The 20,977-nt window shown below is 42.7% G+C and overlaps 1 protein-coding gene across 7 annotated transcripts in view; it reads left to right on the forward strand.

Annotated features, from left to right (window-relative positions):
* LOC135522580 (voltage-dependent L-type calcium channel subunit beta-2-like) overlaps window positions 1-20,977 on the forward strand; it is a 139,227-nt gene that overhangs the window by 111,042 nt on the left and 7,208 nt on the right. For 4 of the 7 annotated variants that reach the window (XM_064948978.1, XM_064948977.1, XM_064948976.1 and 1 more), the window contains 7 exons: window positions 2,835-2,957; window positions 3,212-3,348; window positions 6,129-6,205; window positions 6,755-6,894; window positions 11,759-11,839; window positions 13,077-13,135; window positions 13,741-13,850. In XM_064948978.1, coding sequence (XP_064805050.1) covers window positions 2,835-2,957; window positions 3,212-3,348; window positions 6,129-6,205; window positions 6,755-6,894; window positions 11,759-11,839; window positions 13,077-13,135; window positions 13,741-13,850 — 727 coding nt within the window. Of the gene's footprint in view, window positions 1-2,834; window positions 3,056-3,211; window positions 3,349-6,128; window positions 6,206-6,754; window positions 6,895-7,157; window positions 7,178-11,758; window positions 11,840-13,076; window positions 13,136-13,740; window positions 13,851-20,977 lie in introns of those variants that run through there. The other 3 variants (XM_064948980.1, XM_064948979.1, XM_064948982.1) reach the window with 2 other exon arrangements.

Genomic DNA, 20,977 nt, shown 5'->3' on the forward strand with positions numbered 1-20,977 from the left:
TCTTAATTGGATCGCCCTGTTGCAGGAGAACTATTTGTGTATTTGAGGCTTAAAACGGCTTCTGAAGTTTGTAATTTCCACTTTGGAAGTTCAGACTCTCCCCTTTCCCTTATGAAAAATGTATCCACCCTCGCAAAAATGTCCATTAATTATAATCCACATAATAATTCACATTTCCTGTTGATGCAGGATTATTTTCCTGCTTTTGCAAACTGGTTCAAATTATGATCCAACGTCTGTACACACCACGCAGGCCCCAATAATTAGCAAAATAATGATCATTCTATGCAAAAAACACAATTTAGTCAGTTGCACTGTGCTAAAGATTGACCAGCCCTTCTGGACTTTTCCCAAATTGCACAATGGCCAGTCAGATTTAGCTTTATCATTCCTTTGGTGTTTGCATAGCATTTTTCAAGGTTTCACATTGGGTTTATGCTGTATGACTCTCTGATATTATAATTTCTTTACTAGTGGTAGGCTAAGCCATCCATTTCCCACTCCAGCTCCCCTTCCCTCTCTCTTTCATCTTCAGGTAAACATTTAGCAAAAGGGCCAGTGGAGATGAATGTGGGTTGTAATCATTGTGCATTTGGCTTGGCTCTCCGTCGACCGCCAGTGGCCGAGGGGCTTGTCATGCTTTCACAGGCAGAGGAAATGTCATCCGGATAGGGCCATGTCCATGTTACCAACTGCCGCTACCGTTGCCACGGCCAGACTCAGCACAGATTACTATAATATCCCATAACATTTCATGTCTTTCTCGAAACAAGTTATAAAAAAGGATATTCTTTAAGGCCACGGTCAGGTTACGATTTGTTCCTCCGTCTCTATACTGTTGTCAGTGACCTATTTTTAAAAAATCCTTTATGTTCTAAATTCATTTTTGCAGAAAGTGTGATGCCTTACTACGGTGGGGGTGGATTTGCCTGACTTGTTGCTCCCTCCTGTCTGTTAGAACGTTGTTTTTTTTTGGGGGGGGGGGGGGGATTTGACCTCGTTGCATTCTCTTGCATCGGATCGATATCTCTGTCTTAAAGAGGTTATGTCAGGTCCTGGGAGGGAAAACATTTTATTCCGTTTGTTTTATTCAGATCCCAAATCTCGACCCTATTCTCTATACGTTTGGCCCTATGAGCCCTGATCAAAAGAAGTGCACTAAAAACGGGAATAGGGTGTCATTTGGGACACACCCTGGATGAATGGCTGTCCCAGAGGTGGAAAAGTCATAAATGATTTCATGTTGGGACACATTGATCCAGCCATTGTACCGATTATATTTACCGATCATTTGCACAAGTACAGATGGCTCATTGTTAGTCAGAAGGAAACACAAGACAAAAACAAAGCTTATTTATGAAACTGTCCAATCGCTCCAAGGCTCCAACCCTAGTTGATCTTTTTGCTCATACAGTATGTTGGTTATGCCACTAACTCATGTTGTGTTGCTTTCCTCCAATTGATTGTCATCCAGGCTGTGTAGCCTATAGCAGGGTGGTAGAGGATGGGGCAGAGAATCTATACATCCCAAATGGCACTCTATCTAGTGCACTACGTTTGACCAGACTCTCGTCAAAAGTAGCGCACTACATAGGGAATAGGGTGTCATTTGGAACGTAATCAAGCACATCAGCATGGTCATTGATAAAGAAAGAAGTGAGTGTGCCTGTGAGTCACAACCTGCCTGCCAGGCAGCATCTCTGACTGCAGTTATTTTTACACCTCACACAATGGGGGAGAAAATAGCCCCGCGAATAGCACAACTCTCTTCTCAGCTATAAAAAAACATCACGTATAATTACATTCAGGGAACGAATGCTGCTGTCTCCCGATTCAGTGGAGTTCAGCTTTGTCTCCTGATGAAGACTTATGTGAAGTGGGAATGTTGTGTACTAAAGCACTGCAGAGCAGCAAAATGATGTGTACAGTCCTCTAATTTCTAGTTTATATCTCAGTATAACTTTTTTGTCCAGCACTGGTATTCACAAGTTTAGGATCACCCTTCTTTTCTATAATTAATTCCTCAACTCCTTGCACATTGACTTCTGGTGTTGACTCCCATTTCCAATTGTTAAGATTGGATTCCGCTAGGAATCGACTCCTAAGATTCAGTCGTTTTTGGAACTGAGGAGACTGATTAGTTGTCGTACTTCTGAGAACGCAAACACTTGCAACTTTCATAGCAAGCTAGCGAGGGACGGAGAGCGAGCACAGTATAGGCAGGTCGGCCCACAGACAGGCAGTCTGAACCTGTGCACTATGCCTATCTGTATCTGAATGCTGTATCTTCTCATTTCTTTGCTTGCAATGTCTCGCAACCACAATTAGTAGGCTAGGATATTGACATGAGCGAGATGCAACACTTCTTTCTCACACAGTCACCTGTGACCAAGTCATCGCTCAATATTCAATGTACCGTAACTAACTTGCATAGGGTGCAATGATTGTATTTGTTGTTGGAGTCAGACACATTCTGAATAACTCAATCTGTAGTTGTTACATCCATTTAGTGACTTATAAAATAATGATATGTACCCCTTAATAATTGAAGAATATAATGTGCGCATGTGCACGGGTTCGCTTTAGCTTGGTAGCCAGGGCCCCAAACAGCAGAGAAGTGTAGCCTCGCACTTCAACGCTCTTAGTTGTTGAGGAACTCGACCCACTATTACCCACAAATTGACCCACTAACATCATTTTTCAGTTAGGGATTTTTCATAAAGTTAAGAATCCCAATTTACTTGAATCGTTTGAATGTTTAAAGATTCACACCCATAAGTATTATTTCTTGTAGAACAAAAACTTTTAACCCCTTCCTTTTCTTCCTTTGGCAGACTAAACCAGTTGCATTTGCTGTCCGCACAAATGTCAACTACTGCGCCACCAATGATGATGGCGTCCCCGTGCCGGGCATGGCCATCTCCTTTGAGGCTAAAGACTTCCTCCACGTCAAAGAGGTCAGGGGTCACAGTAATATCACATGATGATGTGGTGGAGAAGGATGATGATGATGATTATGATGATGGCGATAACAATGATGACGATGAGGAGGAGGGTGAGGTTAAATATGATTATGATAAAGGTGGTGATGATGATGATGATGATGATGACAACAATGATGAAGATAACCATGACGACAATAACAATGATGTTGGTGATGATGAGCAAAAGGAGAAGGCTGATCTGTCTTACATCTGTCCCACTGTTGTAGAAATTTAATAATGACTGGTGGATAGGTCGTCTGGTGAAGGAAGGCTGTGAAATCGGTTTCATCCCCAGTCCTGTGAAGATCGAGAACACTCGGGTACAACACGAGCAGAGAGCCAAACAGGGCAAGTTCCACTCCAGGTAGCTACCAGCCCCCTCGCTCATTGAAATCATCACCGAAACGAACATGCACCTCACCCAATCATGATGCTGCCATGGAGCCAACACTTGACAGGACTTGACATTAATGCTTGTCCGCTTGCCCGGGTAATAAAATACTTCACTTGTCAGTAATTGCCTGACAAGCAGGTTATCGATTCAATTGTCCGCATGAACAAGTGCAGAAGAATCATGCAAAAATCACAATATCAAACAAGCTACTTCTATGAGAATTGTATCAGAGATTGGGAGGTAAATTACACACTTACCTCCCAACCTCTGCAGAGCGCGTTGGGGTATAATTATTGTAGGCCTGCTCTGACAGGCCCGAGCGGTATTTCAATCATGCAGTCGCCAGATGCGGTTTTTTTTAGATAAAAGTGAGCCTAGCTGCATTTGCACATTTATTGATATTCATTGTTAGTTAGAGAGTTATTTGCACAGTTATAGCAAATTTTTGGTCAGCACTGAAGTCCTGGAAAAGTCATGGTGTGTGCATCACCTGTTTACCAGTGGGCCATTGCCGAATGAGAAGGAGAGTGAGAGACATTGCGCAGCAGGTAAAATAACAGACAAACTATTTCGCTACTGGAATGTATTTGTCATTGTCATGTCCAATGTCCTAAAATCTTGGCTATAACCGCAAATGGCCAACACGCAGTTGATAGACACTACATGGCCAAAAGCATGTGGACACCCCTTCAAATGAGTGGATTTGGCTATTTCAGCCACACCCGTTGCTGACAGGTGTATACAATGAGCACAACGCCATGCAATCTCCATAGACAAACATTGGCAGTAGAATGGCCAGTACTGAAGAGCTCAGTGACTTTCAACATGGCACCGACATAGGATGCCACCTTTCCAACAAGTCAGTTGGTCAAATTTATGCCCTGCTAGAGCTGCCCTGGTCAACTGTAAGTGCTGACATTGTGAAGTGGAAACATCTAGGAGCAACAATGGATCAGTCGCGAAGTGGTAGGCCACGCAAGCTCACTGAGTGGACTGCTGAGGCTGATGTGCGTAGTGCATGAAAATCGTCTCTTCTCGGTTGCAACACTCACTTCCGAGCTCCAAACGGCCTCTGGAAGCAACGTCAGCACAAGAACTGTTCGTCGGAAGCTTCATGAAATGGGTTTCCATGGCCGAGCATTCGCACACATGCCTAAAATCGACATGCTCAATGCCAAGCGTCGGTTGGAGTGGTGTAAAGCTTTCCGCCATTAGAAACACGTTCTCTGGAGTGATGAACCACGCTTCACCATCTGGCAGTCCAGTGGACGAATCTGGGTTTGGTGGATGCCAGGAGAACGCTACCTGTCGCAATGCATAGTGCCAACTGTAAAGTTTGGTGGAGGATAAATAATGGTCTGGGGCTGTTTTTCATGGTTCAGGCTAGGCCCCTTAGTTCCAGTGAAGGGAAATCTTAATGCTAAAGCATACAATTATATTTTACATGATTCTGTGCTTCCTACTTTGTGGCAACAGTTTGGGGAGGGCCCTTTCCTGTTTCAGCATGACAATGCCCCCGTGCACAAAGTGAGGTCCATACAGAAATGGTTTGTCAAGATCGATGTCGAAGAACTAGACTGGCCTGCACAGAGCCCTGACCTCAACCCCATCGGGATGAAGTGGAATGCCAACTGTGAACCAGGCCTAATCCCCCAACATCAGTGCCCGACCTCACTAATGCTCCTGTGGCTGAACGGAAGCAAGTCCCCGCAACAATGTTCCAACATCTGTGGACAGCCTGCCCAGAAGAGTGGAGGCTGTTATAGCAGCAAAGGGGGACCAACTCCATATTAATTCCCATAATTTTGGAATGAGATATTCGATGCACAAGTGTCCACATACTTTGTAGGTGTGCAGTTGATGAAACCAATGCTGCATACCCCAGTTGTAAAACAGTCTCTCAAGCGCTCAAAATTGTCTAGGATTCGCCTCTATTCAATACCAGCCATGTAATTCTGACAAAGTATTTTTTTTAAAGAACAGCCTAATTGACAAGTAGCCTAACTCCTGTGCTGTCAATATCTCCCTGGCCTGAACACTGAATATGTTAGCCTTACAAATAGAAAAACATCTTAGTTCGCTACCTCACCGACCTTAGCCATTTGATCCTTGGGTGAGTGAGTAGGAAGGATATATATATTTGGTTGATAATTGTAATGTTTCAGGGTGGCCAACCTTCCTCCTGGAAAGTCCAGGAGAGCTACTTTTGGCTTTTGCTCCAGCCCTGCATGAACACACCACATAGTCAAAAATCGGCTGCTCAACAGGACCTTGATAAGCTGACTCTGGTGTGTTTGAGCAGGGTTTGTTCAACAGTCAGCACACCCAGCAGCTCTCCAGATAACAGACCACATGTGTTTTTATACAGTAGCCTATCAGTGAAGTATTTTATTTTGTGGGGGGGTTAAGTGCCTTGCTCAAGGCCACAACGGCAGGAGATATAATACATGGGATCAGAAACCAGCAGCCATCCATTCCATACCAGTGACAATAACGCATGTATATTGTGAAGTGGTTCCTTGCATCATAGAACACCATTTTCAGTCACTGTTTGGCCCATGGTATTAAAGACCATACAAGTGACTTCAGCTTTCGGACAAGTCAAAAATCTGTCCTATTTGTCCCGAAAGACAAGTGGCTAAACAAAGTTAATGTCAAGCCCCGCTTGAGATATCCCACACTATCAACTAGCAACACCTCAAATATGCTGATATGAATGATATACTGATATGAATGATTTATCTTCGCAGTAAATCGGGAGCAAACTCCTCTACCAGTTTAGGTGAAGTGGTTCCTAACTCGCGGAAATCCACCCCCCCTTCATCTGGTGAGTAAAGGACATTGGAGCAGGGTTTTGGAGCAGGGTTTTGACAGTGGTCGACATGTGTTTCCCTAACACAAACTCTTTACTCACTCTTAACACTTAAGTATTATCAAACTTCCATCAACCTCTAAGAGGGCTTGAGTATGAAGGGGGACAGAAATAGAAGACGATGGTAAGTTTTATTAGTAAGGTCATTATTTTGACTTTACTGCTGACCTGTCATTAGTACACGTCAGGAAATTTGACCAATCAGTAGTTAAATCAACAGGATGTAGGCCCATTGTAAAAATGTTAGAATGGTATTTTTGTTTTACTGTGGCCTTAAATGTTTGCTTAACTTATGTGCTATTGGTTACTGTCAGTGCTCTTTTTCTGAATAGTCAAACCATAGTATGACCATAGTTGGCTATGGCGCGTTTATGGTTTGTATAGTTTTTATATGTGCTGGAATAACCTGTGTATCTGTTCAGTGTTAGGTGTTCATTGTTACCTCTGTAGCCTTTCGGTGTATTGCTTCTGTGTGACGGTGGCCTTGTATGTCTGTGTGCATAGCCGTTGACATAGACGCCACAGGCTTAGACCCCGAGGACAATGAGCTTCCAGTCCACCTTCGCTCCCCTAAAGTCAGTCAGCCAAACACTGTCATGTCACCCACCCTAGCCAAAGACAAACGAATGCCCTTCTTTAAGAAGGTAAACATGGCAGTACGCTGGTATTCCTTCTCGACCTGTATCTCCTCTCTCCGTCCATCCGTCCGGCTACCCATGACAACTTCCTGACTGTGGCTGCTCAGCATCACTCTGTCCAAAATCTGTTTGTCTGTCCGTTCTGTTTATCCTACGTGTCTTACTGCCGCAGTCCTTGTCTCCTCCCCCCCCCCGCTTGGCGTTTGAGCCATTAGCATGTTGCCTGTTTCTTAACGCTCTTTCTCTCTCCTCTTCCATCTGGGCTGTAGCTAAGCAGAAGCAGAAGTCGGTAAGTTAAGTTAGCATGCAGCACACACCAAACCCCCAGCAGGGCCTTGGGGGTCTGGGGGATGTGCCTCTGTGATTTCTCTGCAGTGGTTGTGGTCATTCTTGACTCCCCTCTTACTCACGGTCGTCGCTGTGGTCTCTGTGTGTGCGTGTGTACGTGTGTGATGCAGATTTAGTGGGAACTCAGCGTATCCAGCTCTTAAACCAGAAGTGTATATCCACAGTAACAGCGATTGCTGTCCTCTTGTTGGTTTGGTTGTGTTTATCATACAGCAGCATGAATCAAGTGTGACCTATTTTAGAACAAATACAGCAACTTTTCTTGTGTTTGTCTTATTATGAAACGACTTACGTAAATCTATTCTTATGTAAAGCACTGCTACGTTTAATACAGCATTCCAAAGGAGTTAGGAATATCCCGTCAGGGCTTTCTTGGCACATGATGGGATGTGTGTGTAGGCATACCTTATACACATAACAAAACACAAGCGTTCTCAGTCTAGGTGTGCACTCCGTGTCTTGACATGGAGCAAATCCTGTCAAAACCCAACGTCATCTCCATCCTTTCTTTAAAACATTTTTTTTTTCACAATAATCAGCATACCAAATGGATACAGAGGTACAGCCTAATGTCCTTTCTAAGACCATACAACAACTATGGCGACAATAGCCACCATTTTCAATCATCTAGCAGCATGCATTTTCTTTTGTAACAATAACCCTGTAGTCGAGGCCAAGAAAATATGGCCTAAAATCTCTGTGACTACAGTGACCGGTGGTTCTCCAGACGTGGTCAGCTTTAGCCCGCATCTAGGAGCACTTTCCCCACTCGGATGTAACAAGAGTTCCTCAGGGACCGCCAGTGACGGCAGCAGAGGAAAAATGAAAGTGAGAGAGACAGATAGTGGGAGAGAGAGAGAGAAAGAGATGGCGAGAGGAAAAGAGATGGAGAGAGGAAAAGAGATGGAGAGAGGGACTGAGATGGAGAGAGTAAAATAGGAAAGAGATCGAGAGAGGAAGAGGAAAAGAGATGGAGAGAGTAAAAGAGGAAAAGAGATGGAGAGGGGGAATGAGATGGAGAGAGGAACAGAGGGAAAGAGATGGAGAGAGGGAAAGCGATGGAGAGGAGCGGTTATCTGAGACCAACCACCCAGACAGCTGATGACGTACAAACAAAGAATTACTGCACAAACTGTCAGAATCCGTCTCAGGAAAGGGTCTTGACCTGACTGCAGTTCGGAGTTGTAACAGACTTCAGTGTGCAAATGCTCACCTTCCATGGCCACTGGAACTCTGGAGAATCGGATGAATCCCAGTTTCAACTGTACCGGGCAGATGGCGTCGTGTGGGCGAGTGATTTGCTGATGTCAACATTGTGAACAGAGTAGTGGCGCTGGGGTTATGGTATGGGCAGGCATGAGCTATGAACAACAAACACAATTGCATTTTATCAATGGCAATTTGAATGCACAGAGATACTGTGACGAGATCCTGAGGCCCATTGTCTGCCATTCATCCACCACCATCACCTCATGTTTCAGCACGATAATGCACTGCCCCATGTCGCAAGGATCTGTACACACAATTCCTGGAAGCTGAAAATATCCCAGTTCTTCAATGGCCTGCATACTCACCAGATATGTCACTCATTGAGCATGTTTGGGATGCTCTGGATTGACGTGTACGACAGCATGTTCCAATTCCAGACAATATCTAGCAACTTCACACAGCCATTGAAGAGGAGTGGGACACCATTCCACAGGCCACATTTAACAGCCTGATCAACTCTATATGAAGGAGATTTGTCACGCAGCATGAGGCAAATGGTGGTCACATCTGATACTGACTGGTTTGATCCACGCTCTACCTTTTTTAAAGGTTTCTGTGACCAACAGATGCATATCTGTATTAACAGTCATGTGAAATCAATAGATTAGGGCCTCATTAATTTATTTGAATTGACCGATTTCCTTGTATGAACTGTAACTATTTGAAATTGCGTATATATTTTTGTTCAGTGTTGTTCAGTGTAGCAGTAATACAGAGTCGTGAAAGAAGATTAGATTACATTTGAAAACGTTATTGTCCATTCATTTTGCACAGAAGAGGAGGTAGAAGTGTGACAAACCGACTCAGTGCAACGTCTGCCTCTCTCTCTCTCGCTTGCTCGCTCTGCTTTCATTTCCCTGCAAAGCAATGGCGTGTCTGTCTGTCAGTTTTTGTCGGAGTGTTCCTCACACTGCACTGTCACACCACTGTGACAGCACACGCAGATGTGGCATTAGAGGTCTACTGCCTCGCTGTCACACACACACACAGACGGTCCCTCTGAAGCTGTCACTGAGATACACTGAGCTCCTACTCTGTTGCTGTGTGACTGGGTGTTTTTTATTCTGCTAGTCTGCTCCTCTCCCGTTTGCATTTCTAGCCTTCTGTTGTGATTATCCCTGTTCTGTCTAACACGTTCCTCTACTGACATTCCCCTTTGAGTAGATAAGAATTGTGAAATTAGAGATTCTGCTGTCTCCACACTCAACACAAGTACAGTGCCTTGCAAAAGTATTCACCCCCCTTGGCGTTTTTCCAATTTTGTTGCATTAAAACCTGTAATTTAAATTGATTATATTTGGATTTCAAGTAATGGACACACACAAAATAGTCCAAATTGGTGAAGTGAAATGGAAAAAAATAAAAACAGAAGAGTGGTGCGTGCATATGTATTCACCCCTTTTTCTATGAAGCCCCTAAATAAGATCTGGTGCAACCAATTACCTTCAGAAGTGACATCTGTGTGCAATCTAAGTGTCACATGATCTGTCACATAATCTCAGTATATATACACCTGTTCTGAAAGACCCCAGAGTCTGCAACATCCCTAAGCAAGGGGTGGCACCATAAAGACCAAGGAGCTCACCAAACAGGAGCAGGGTTTTGGAGGTTGTGGAGAAGTACAGATCAGGGTTGGGTTATGAAAAAATATCAGAAACTTTGAACATCCCACGGAGCACCATTAAATCCATTATTAAAAAATAGAAAGAATATGGCACCACAACAAACCTGCCAAGAGAGGGCCGCCCACCAAAACTCATGGACCAGGCAAGGAGGGCATTAATCAGAGGCAACAAAGAGACCAAAGATAACCCTGAAGGAGCTGCACAGTGGAGATTGGAGTATCTGTCCATAGAACCACTTTAAACCGTACACTCCACAGAGCTGGGCTTTATGGAAGAGTGGCCAGAAAAAAAGCCATTGCTCAAAGAAAAAAATAAGCAAACATGTTTGGTGTTTGTCAGAAGGCATGTGGGAGACCCCCCAAACATATGGAAAACGGTACTCTGGTCAGATAAGACTAAAATTGAGCTTTTTGGCCATCAAAGAAAATGCTATGTCTGCCGCAAACCCAGCACCTTACATCACTCCAAGAACACCATCCTCACAGTGAAGCATGGTGGTGGCAGCATCATACGGGGATGTTTTTCATCGGCAGGGACTGGGAAATTGGTCAGATTTGAAGGAATTTAATTTCACCTTTATTTTAATTATGCAAGTCAGTTTAGACCAAGTTGTTATTTCCAATAACGGCCTAGGGACAGTGGGTTAACTGCCTGTTCAGGGGCAGAACACTCGAGCGGTTTAAGGGGAAACATTTAAACGTCTTGGAATGGCCTAGTCAAAGCCCAGACCTCAATCCAATTATGTACACTCACAAGTTTTGAGTTTTTTGCCTTTTTCTTGTTTGTTTTTTCACAATAAAACGTATTTTGCATCTTCAAAGTGGTAGGCATGTTGTGTAAATCAAATGATACAACCCCCCACCCAAATTGATTTTAATTCCAGGTAGTAAGGCAGCAAAGTAGGAAAAATACCAAGGGGGGGTGAATACTTTCGCAAGCCACTGTATACCTTGATTTCCACACATTGATTGATTGTTGTTCATGTGAAGCTTCTTGTCAATTCATTTAGGGGTTGGGTGAAGATAAGAATGTTGTATTCTAAGAGAAAATACTAACAGATTATCTTAATATTTGTTCAGTGTGTGATATAATTCGGTATCATTTGTTACTTTTGATAACAGAACACCCCTATCTCTATGGGTCCGAACATTCTAGCTGGCATCCTTGTGTGTTGAGTGTAAACTGGGACTCGCAATTAGGACAACTAATTTCATAGTTCATTTCAGTTCTATTAAATGGTCTAGTGCAGGGCTTCCCAAACTGGGTCCTGCCCCTCTCCCGGATGCACGTTTACTTATTTGCCCTAGCACTACACAGCTGATTCATATAATCAAAGCTTGATGATGAGTTAGTTTTGCTGGGCAAAACCAAAACTGGCTCCCAGGGGGGCCCCAGGACTGAGTTTGGGAAACCCTTGTCTAATGGGTTGTGCTTTGCTGTTCCCTGCTGGACGTAGTGTGTAATTCTGTGTATGCGTACCTTAATGCTACCCTATTCCCTATTGAGTGCACTACTTTTTTACCAGGGCCCTGCACTGTGTAGGGAATAGGTTGCCATTTGGGATGCATCCCATGTATAATAATCTCCCAGGATGTGAAGCTGATGGTTTATTTTCTCTCGTTGGGCAGACGGAACACATTCCTCCATACGACGTTGTGCCTTCCATGCGACCTGTGGTCCTGGTTGGACCGTCACTGAAGGGCTACGAGGTAACATAATTGTTATAAATTGCTGTAAAGTTTTTGTAAGGGATTATTACTGACACTACCACTACTACACTCACAAGGACATTCTATTTAGATCACAACGGTCGCATTCCACTACTTATGCTGCCAGATCTTACATCACCTGGATAGGCATATTACCTATCAGCTAACCACATCATATGTTATAGCAAGTCAATCAGTCAATGACACAGTTGATGACGAGGCACGAAACCATTGGTTGATGCATGCAATGTCTAAGCAGTGGAATGTGACCTACTTGTTAAAGGGATAGTTCACCCAAATGTTTAAATTATATATTGGTTTCCTTACCCTTTAAGCTATGACAGCTACCCTTCCTTACGCATTAACCCTTTATTACCCTTCCTTACCCTTTAAGGTATGACTGCAAACCAATGAGGTGGTTTAGTTTCCCGGGCACTGTTTCCAAATATTAACGTTTTAGCATTTGTGGAACAAATCCCATTCAAGTCATGGGACTGATATTATAATTTTTTTCACACATCATGTCCAAATCATTCGAAAGTAACTACAATTTATTGTGAAGCTCAACAAAGTCACTTATATATATATGATTTGGAAAATGCTAATATCGGTCCCATGACTTCAATGGGACTTGTGCAAGCAACTGCCAGGGAAATGAAACCAAACGATGGATTGCTGTCATACCTTGTCCATAGACTGTTTACAGAGTAAGGAAACCAATGTGTAACGTTCCCAAACTACCCAGGTTTTCCAGAAGTCCTGGTTGGAGGATTCTGGATGTCCTGCTAATTCCCTTCTGATTTCTGGAAAACCTAGACATTTTGGAAAAGTTACTGGAATTTTGCCACCCTTCTACTTGAACTAGCACCACTACTCAACTCACTCGTGCATACTGTTTACACTAACTACACTTCTACTACTAGTTTACATTGTAGATACAATGACAGAGTTGAGCTTTGTCTCTGTGTATTTGTGGGATGCAGACAGGGGCAGGGGTCTCTGGAACCTGGTGAGAACAGGACACACTAAGCTGAGGAGGATCACAGTTGTTTACAAGGGGAAGGCTGACGTACCCTCAGTCAATACTGAAACAGCAATCTGTGCTGTGGGGCTCCCTGTTTCAGCAACAAAGAGCTTGCTTTGATTCACCCACCCATGCACACACACATATTGTCTGTTTTCATGATGGTGATTTCTAAAATGTTCACTGTGTTTTTATTGCCCCATTTGGTTTCAGGTGACAGATATGATGCAAAAAGCACTGTTTGACTTTTTGAAACACAGATTTGAGGGAAGGTAAGTTGAGCTGTCCCTGCTTTCCTTTCTTCCCGCCCTCTTTCTCTCTCTCTCTGTATCCTTGTTCAGTATGCTCTGCCCGAGTCCTATAGGCTGGTATTTAGTCATCCCTGGAGGTTTCGCAGAGGGAGTGTGTAACAAGTTTGTTTGGCCTGGAGATGTGTGCTCGCTGCTACTTTAAATAGGCCCTCTCCATGTCCTTAATAGGCTATAGTGGGCCCTAGTGCAGTGCAGGGTTCTCCTCAGCTCCTCTCCTCTCCGGCTGCCTGGCCACTTTCCCATCCACAGTAGGGAAATTATTTGACAAAACATAGGATCATTAGCATATACTGTGCATTGTTTTATATCAACCCTTTTGATAACCAACAATGAGTTTTACAAAGCATACTCTCACCACTCTCTTCCCTCTTCTACCAAACCTTGCTTAGAATTCACAAAACTCTCCCCTCTTCCATAAGGATGGTGATTTTGCTGCTATGCCTTTTTGTTTCTAATTCTGTACTTTTTCCCAAGTGTTAAATATTTGATTGATAAGGCTGTTTCAGAAATCCGAGCACACTCTAGTCTCTCGGTGACCAGTTATTTTCTCTCTGCCTTCCTATCAGAATATCAATCACTCGAGTCACTGCAGACATCTCTCTTGCCAAACGCTCTGTCCTCAACAACCCTAGTAAACACGCCATCATCGAGCGATCCAACACACGCTCCAACCTTGGTAAGTTTGGAGGTATGAGGCTGGGAAACCTCTGTGTTCTTCTAGGGCCCATTGTATGTAGAGAGACTAATTCATTGCATAGAGAGAAGGGAAAGAGTAAAAGATGAAAGAATGTCTTCTGATGTTTCCCAAAAGGCACCCTATTCCCTATATAGTGGACCACTTTTGACCATGGCCCAAAGGGCTCTAGTCGAAAGTAGTGCATTATATAGGGAATAGGGTGCCATTTGGGCACGACCATGGAGATGGTTATAATGCAGACCAACAGATGTTGGAAGGCGAAGAATGACCTGGCCAGGCCTGTGATTAAAAATGTTTGCTTTTGGGACGAAAGAGAGAGAAAGAAAGGAGAGACTAGATACCTGCTGCCAGATAACAAGGTCAAGAACGCAGCTGTTTTTACCAGGCTTGAATAACAAGCTGCGATAACAATGAAACAGGACCTCACTGAGCCAACGAAACTACGGAAGCCATGTAGCTAATCTTTGTGTTGGATCGCCGTGGTGCTCTGTAACGTTACTCATGGGTTTTGTCCCAAATGGCACACTATTCACTTCATAGTGCACTACCTTTGACCAGAGTCGTATGGGCCCTGGTCAAAAGTAGTGCACTAAATAGGGAGTTCGGTGCCATTTGGGATGCATCCCTGGTGTGCCGGTTGCTCCATTACACTCTTAGAATAAAAGGTGCTATCTAGAAAACTAAAACGGTTCTTCGGCTGTCCCCATAGAATAAACCTTTTTGGTTAGGGGTGGAATCTTTTTTTCTAAGAGAGTAGTTATGGGATTAACCCGCCCATCTTTAAAGACACATTAGCACTGAGACACACTCAAGACACTGCACAAACATTACTCTTTGTGCTCCACTTTTGACTAAAAGCTTTAACTTGAAGCCAATGCAACTGGATAATTATTTTGTCACTTCGGGGACTGATGTTTTGACTGTACGCTGAACCCTGACTTGATGGTGATAGATATAGGGGTGAAAGTGGACTAAGTCAGTACGGTCCTGTACGGCGTCCTGGCAAAATAAATAGTAGGGGTAGGTCAATGCATGAAAACTTTAGGCAATTGCATAATTATTTAACATTACTGCATGTCAGCTGCATGACAATTCTTGACTTGAATTAACTTGGAAATGGGCAGTATACCCTCCAAATTGCGTTGTGGTTCACGAGAACACTAATATTTTTCCAAAGCGGAGATAAGTGGCCAAGACCAAGACGCACACATACAACAGTGTACACATCAATTCTGACTACAAGTTTAATGGGCCTAATGACAATCGCTGAGTTATAATTATCCGACACACATCTGGACTATCAGCGCAATTTCCGACCACAAACAAATAGGGCAAGAGGTGGGTGTATCTTAGTCACGGGCAGCTCTCGATTGGCAAACACAAGCTTTGTTTGAGCTGCTAATGAAATGTAATAAAAAGTGTTGCTAGGGAGATTTCCTGGACTGTTCATGATATATGTATTAGTTAATACTGGTTACTCCCAAGCGGCACAGCGGTCTAAGGCACAGCATCTCAGTGCAAGAGGCGACACTACAGTCTCTGGTTCGAATCCAGGCTAAATCACATCCGGCCGTGGCAGTCCCATAGGTTAGGCTGGGGTAGGCCGGCATTATAAATAAGAATTTTTTCTTAACTGACTCGCCTAGTCTGACTTGCCTTAACTGACTTGCCTAGACTTGCCTTGCCTAAATAAAGGTTCAATTTAAAAATAATTCTTCCAATTTCCACACAATCAATAGTATAGACGTGCCAATAGTTGCGCTTGTCAATATTCCATATCACAGAATGAAATTTGGCCCACCGGTTGAGGACTCAATTCCTTAAATGGTCAGCAGATGGCTTTTTCTTGCTAAAGAATCTATAAAATGTACCATTCTCCCGTCGGGATTCTCTAAGAAGACATTGAAGAAGTTCTACTAAGTTGTCAACAGTGACGCTCGAAAGACCAAGAAAGTTGACGGGAGTGCCTTCCATTTGATTAACCGAGAAATGTTGTAATTAAAAACAATATTTTCACTGCTCTTTTACAGCAACTCATGACGGAAAGCTAAGTAATTACATCGGGGGCTAGCAGGCTAATATTTAATTGTGGTTGAAGGAGAAACAGAAAAGATAAGACAGACAGAAGCAGGATCAGAAATCATACAGTCCCATGAAAGGTGAGAAATGCAGCAGGTCCTCATTGACGATATACAGTATCTGTTCTATGTACTGAGCCGTGACGTAAAACTGAAACCAAGCCACTCTTGTATCTTAGCAACATTAGCTAGCTAGTTACCTACACAAGTTATTAATTAACTAGCTAACATTATATCTTGACAACATTGATGTGCAATATATTTTTGTTCTCAGACATATCTAAGCCATATTCAAAATAGAATCCAAGCCAGATAGCCTACACTATTGATATTGTATGTTTAATTAGTTGACATCGGGTTCACATCTCGTCTGAGCAGCCCAACTATGGCACAAGTTGGCTAGCTTGTCAACGTAAACTCACCCCATACCGTACAAATGTGCGCAACTGCAACATTCAAACAAGGCTACAAAGAAAACTAATGGGATTGTAGTTACTGTGTTGACGTCAAAATTGGGGGTGTGAACTAGGTTTCTATTCAAGCGTTGATCGACATGGTAATGGCTCTATATTATTGGAGAAAAGTTGAAAAAAACTGACCCTCCGTTACATCTTGACGTGTCATGTCATAACGTACAGCACGCATAAAGCAACTATTTCTTACAATCTCTCTCCACCAGGTGTAGCACTTCTATCATCCTTTAAAAACAAGAAATGGACAGTGACGGGAGTAAGGGGGGATACCTAGTCATTTTTTTCGTCATCATTGCATGCGATCATCATTCTCAAAGCCGCTGTTTACTTCTAAGATCACTTTAGCACCACTCTAAAAACCCGATTCAAATTCGACACAAACCTTCAAATAGGTATGTAACAACACATTATATAAACTCTTTATAGTGTTTTATTTACATTTTAGAGGCGATATGGTGATAAGTTGGACAGATCGAGTGAAAAAAAGCAATTTTCCCACACGACATCTCTCCTTCTCACTATCACACATTAGTTTCGCTTCCCCACCCGCCATTTTTAAAAAGACCCGACAGGGCTCATTGCCTGCTTGAATTATGCAGAAGTTTAGGTCATGTAATTGATTTTGTTGGAAAGGGGAGAAATTGTGCTTTACAATGGTATTGACATTACAGTTGATCTGGAAGTATTACGTTTTTGGTGCGCTAAAATAAGGGCAATTGTACGGACCAAGGTGATGTACGAGTTTACGTGAGTTTATGTTAACTCGCTGTCACAACATTGACCCTCGGCATACTTCTTTTGTTCCCTCGTTGTGACAACATTGACCCTCAACATACTTCTTTTGTTAAATTAACTCAGCAATATTCACAGTATTATTCAAGGTAGATTAACTATCTAACATGCAGGCATGAGCTCAAATCGACTACAAACGTTCATTTTGTTGCATCAATTTAAACCAATGCTCAAATTACATAGCATAGTGCCGCAACAATTTAATCAAACAGAAATATAATTTTTTAGCTATGTATATTCTTACCTTGATCGTCAGTATAAGCTACTCTTTGGCCATATCTCCAATAGAGTCTCATCACAAGTGTTAAGGCAATGTTGTTCTGCACTACAATGGTTGTTGACTGATGAAGCAGCATCTTAGCCTGATTAATTCTCACTTTCTGGCAATTGTATAATTTAAATACAAATTACCTATTGAAATGCAAGCAGCAGGTGATGAGACCAGTTACAGAAAGTATTACAATATCTTACCAACATGATTGTAATACAGTCATCAGTACTATTCATATTAACCTACTGGATGTCCTTAGCACAAACAAACAAGAATATGAAACAAAGATTTACTTTATTTTACATGATGATTTAATGGCGAATGAATGACACATTGTTAAATGTCGTAGCGGCCGGCTGTCTGTGTTTACATCTCTCTCAGTCCAATCACTAAAGACAGCTATAGTAGAGGAAGAGAGGTCACAAGAGAAAAGGGTGGGGGGGACTAGGTGGAGGTTCAGATCTCATGGAGAGTTACCCTCCTGTAGCTTATCGATCAAATAGTTATTAGAATCAGGTGCACTAGATTAGGGTTAGAGAAACACCTACAAGACGCTAACTCTCCAGGGGAGCCCTGCATCAGATCATGCTGGATCTTGTGTCGAGTCTGTTGATTCCATCTCGATCTGGTACTCCAGCCCTCGGGGGTCTGATTGGTGTCACACTATTTCCCAGTCCCAGATGCAGTGCCTTCAAAGTATTCATACCCCTTGATTTATTCCACATTTTGTTTAGTTACAGTCTGAATTCAAAATGGATTAATATATGTTTGTTTTTTCACCCATCTACACACAATATCCCATAATGACAAAGTGAAAACATGTTTTTAGAAATGTTTGCAAATGTATTGAAAATGAAATAATCATTTTCAGCACTTTGTAGAAGTGCCTCTGGCGGCGATTACAGCTTTGAGTCGTCTTGGGTATGCCTGTATCAGCTTTGCACATTTGGATTTGGGGATTTTGTCCCATTCTTCCTTTCAGATTTTCTCAAGGTCTGTTAACTTGTTATGGCTGTGCAATCCCATTAACGGGATAATTGTCATCAACAACCGCTGAATTGCATAGCACCACATTCAATGAATATTACTAAAAATATTTATATTCATGAAATCATTAGTGCAATATAGGAAAACACAGCTTAGCCTTTTGTTAATCCACCTGTCGTGTCAGATTTTGAAAATATGCTTTACAGCGAAAGCAATCCAAGCATTTGTGTAAGTTTATCGATCGCACGACAAAACATTATGTATACTTAGCATCAAGTAGCTTGGTCACGAAAATCAGAAAAGCAATCAAATTAATTGTTTACCTTTGATGATCTTCTGATGTTTTCACTCACGAGACTCCCAGTTACACAATAAATGTTCCTTTTGTTCCATAAAGATTATTTTTATATCAGAAATCCACAGGAAAGAGCGGTCATGACAACGCAGACAAATTCCAAATAGTTTCCGTAATGTCCACAGACACATGTCAAACATTTTTTTTATAATCAATCCTCATGTTGTTTTTAAAATATATAATCGATAATATATCAACCGCAAATGTCTTTATCAGTAGGAGAGTGAAAGGCAATGGCAGCCAAAACTCTGTCGCGCGAGCAAAACTCATGCGACCACCTGACGCGATGTTATCTTTCTGGCTCATTTTTCAAAATAAAAGCCTGCAACTATGTCTGAAGACGGTTGACACCTTAGGGAAGCCAGAGAAAAAGGAATCTGGTTGATATCCCTTTAAATGTTGGATAGGCATGCAAAGGAACAGAAGGGTTTCAAAATAAGAGGCACTTCCTGATTTGATTTTCCTCAGGGTTTCGCCTGCAATATCAGTTCTGTTATACTCACAGACAATATTTTGACAGTTTTGGAAACTTTAGAGTGTTTTCTATCATAATCTGTCAATTATATGCCTATTCTAGCATCTGGTTCTGAGAAATAGGCAATTTCTTTGGGAACGTTATTTTTCCAAACATAAAAATAGTGCCCCCTCGCTTCAAGAGGTTAACCAGGTTGGCCAGTTGAGAACAAGTTCCCATTTACAACTGCAATCTGGCCAAGATAAAACAAAGCAGTTTGAAAAACAACAACAACACAAAGTTACAAGTGGGCTAACAAAAGCCGTCAATAACACAATAGAAACATCTATATACAGTGTGTGCAAACAGAGTGAGGAGGCAAGGCAATAAATAGGCCATAGCAGCGAAGTAATTACAATTTAGCAAATTAACACTGGAGTGATAGATGTGCAGATGACGATGTGCAAGTAGAAACACTGGTGTGCAAAAGAGCAAAAAAAAGTAAATAAAAGCAATGTGGGGATGAGGTAGGGAGTTACATGGGCTATTTACAGATTGGCTGTGTACAGCTGCAGCGATCGGTAAGCTGCTCAGATAGCTGATGCTTCAAGTTAGTGAGGGAGATATAAGTCTCCAACTTCAGCGATTTTGCAATTAATTCCAGTCATTGGCAGCAGAGAATTGGAAGGAAAGGCAGCCAAACCAGGTCTTGGCATTGGGGATGACCAGTGAGATATACCTGCTGGAGCGCGTGCTACGGGTGGGTGTTGCTATGGTGACCAGTGAGCTGAGGTAAGGCGGAGATTTACCTAGCAAAGACTCATAGATGACCTGGGGCCAGTGGGTTTGGCGACAAATATGTAGCGAGGGCCAGCCAACGAGCGCATTGAGGTCGCAGTGGTGGCTGGTATATGGGGCTTTGGTGACAAAACGGATGGCACTGTGATAGACTGCGTCCAGTTTGCTGAGTAGAGTGTTGGAGGCTATTTTGTAAATGACATCGCCGAAGTCGAAGATCGGTAGGATAGTTCGTTTTACGAGGGTAGTTTTGGCAACGTCGTTGAAGGAATCTTTGTTGAGAAATAGGAAGCAATTCCAGATTTAATTTGAGGATGCTTAATATGTGTCTGGAAGGAGAGTTTACAGTCTAGCCAGACACCTAGGTATTTGTAGTTGTCAATATATTCTAAATCAGAACCGTCCAGAGTAGTGATGCTAGTTGGGCGGGTGGGTGCGGGCAGCGATTCAGCTGATGAGCATGCATTTAGTTTTACTTGCATTTAAGAGCACTTGGAGGCCACAGAATCAGTGTTGTATCGCATTGAAGCTCGTTTGGAGGTTTGTTAACACAGGGTCCAAAGAAGGGCCAGATGTATACAGAATGGTGTCGTCTGCGTAGAGGTGTATCATGAAATCACTCACAGCAAGAGCGACATTGTTGACATTTTCAGAGAAAAGAGTCAGCCCGAGAATTGAACCCTGTGGTACCCCCATAGAGACTGCCTGAGGTCCGGACAACAGGCCATCCAATTTGACACACTGAACTCTATCTGAGAAGTAGTTGGTGAACCAGGCGAGGCAGTCATTTTAGAAACCAAGGCTGTTGAGTCTTCTGTTGAGTCTACGGTGATTGACAGAGTCAAAAGCCTTGGCCAGGTCGATGAAAACGGCTGCACAGTACTGTCTTTTATAGATG

Source organism: Oncorhynchus masou, chromosome 30 (genome assembly GCF_036934945.1).
Source record: "Oncorhynchus masou masou isolate Uvic2021 chromosome 30, UVic_Omas_1.1, whole genome shotgun sequence".
NCBI classification, from domain to species: Eukaryota; Metazoa; Chordata; class Actinopteri; order Salmoniformes; family Salmonidae; genus Oncorhynchus; species Oncorhynchus masou.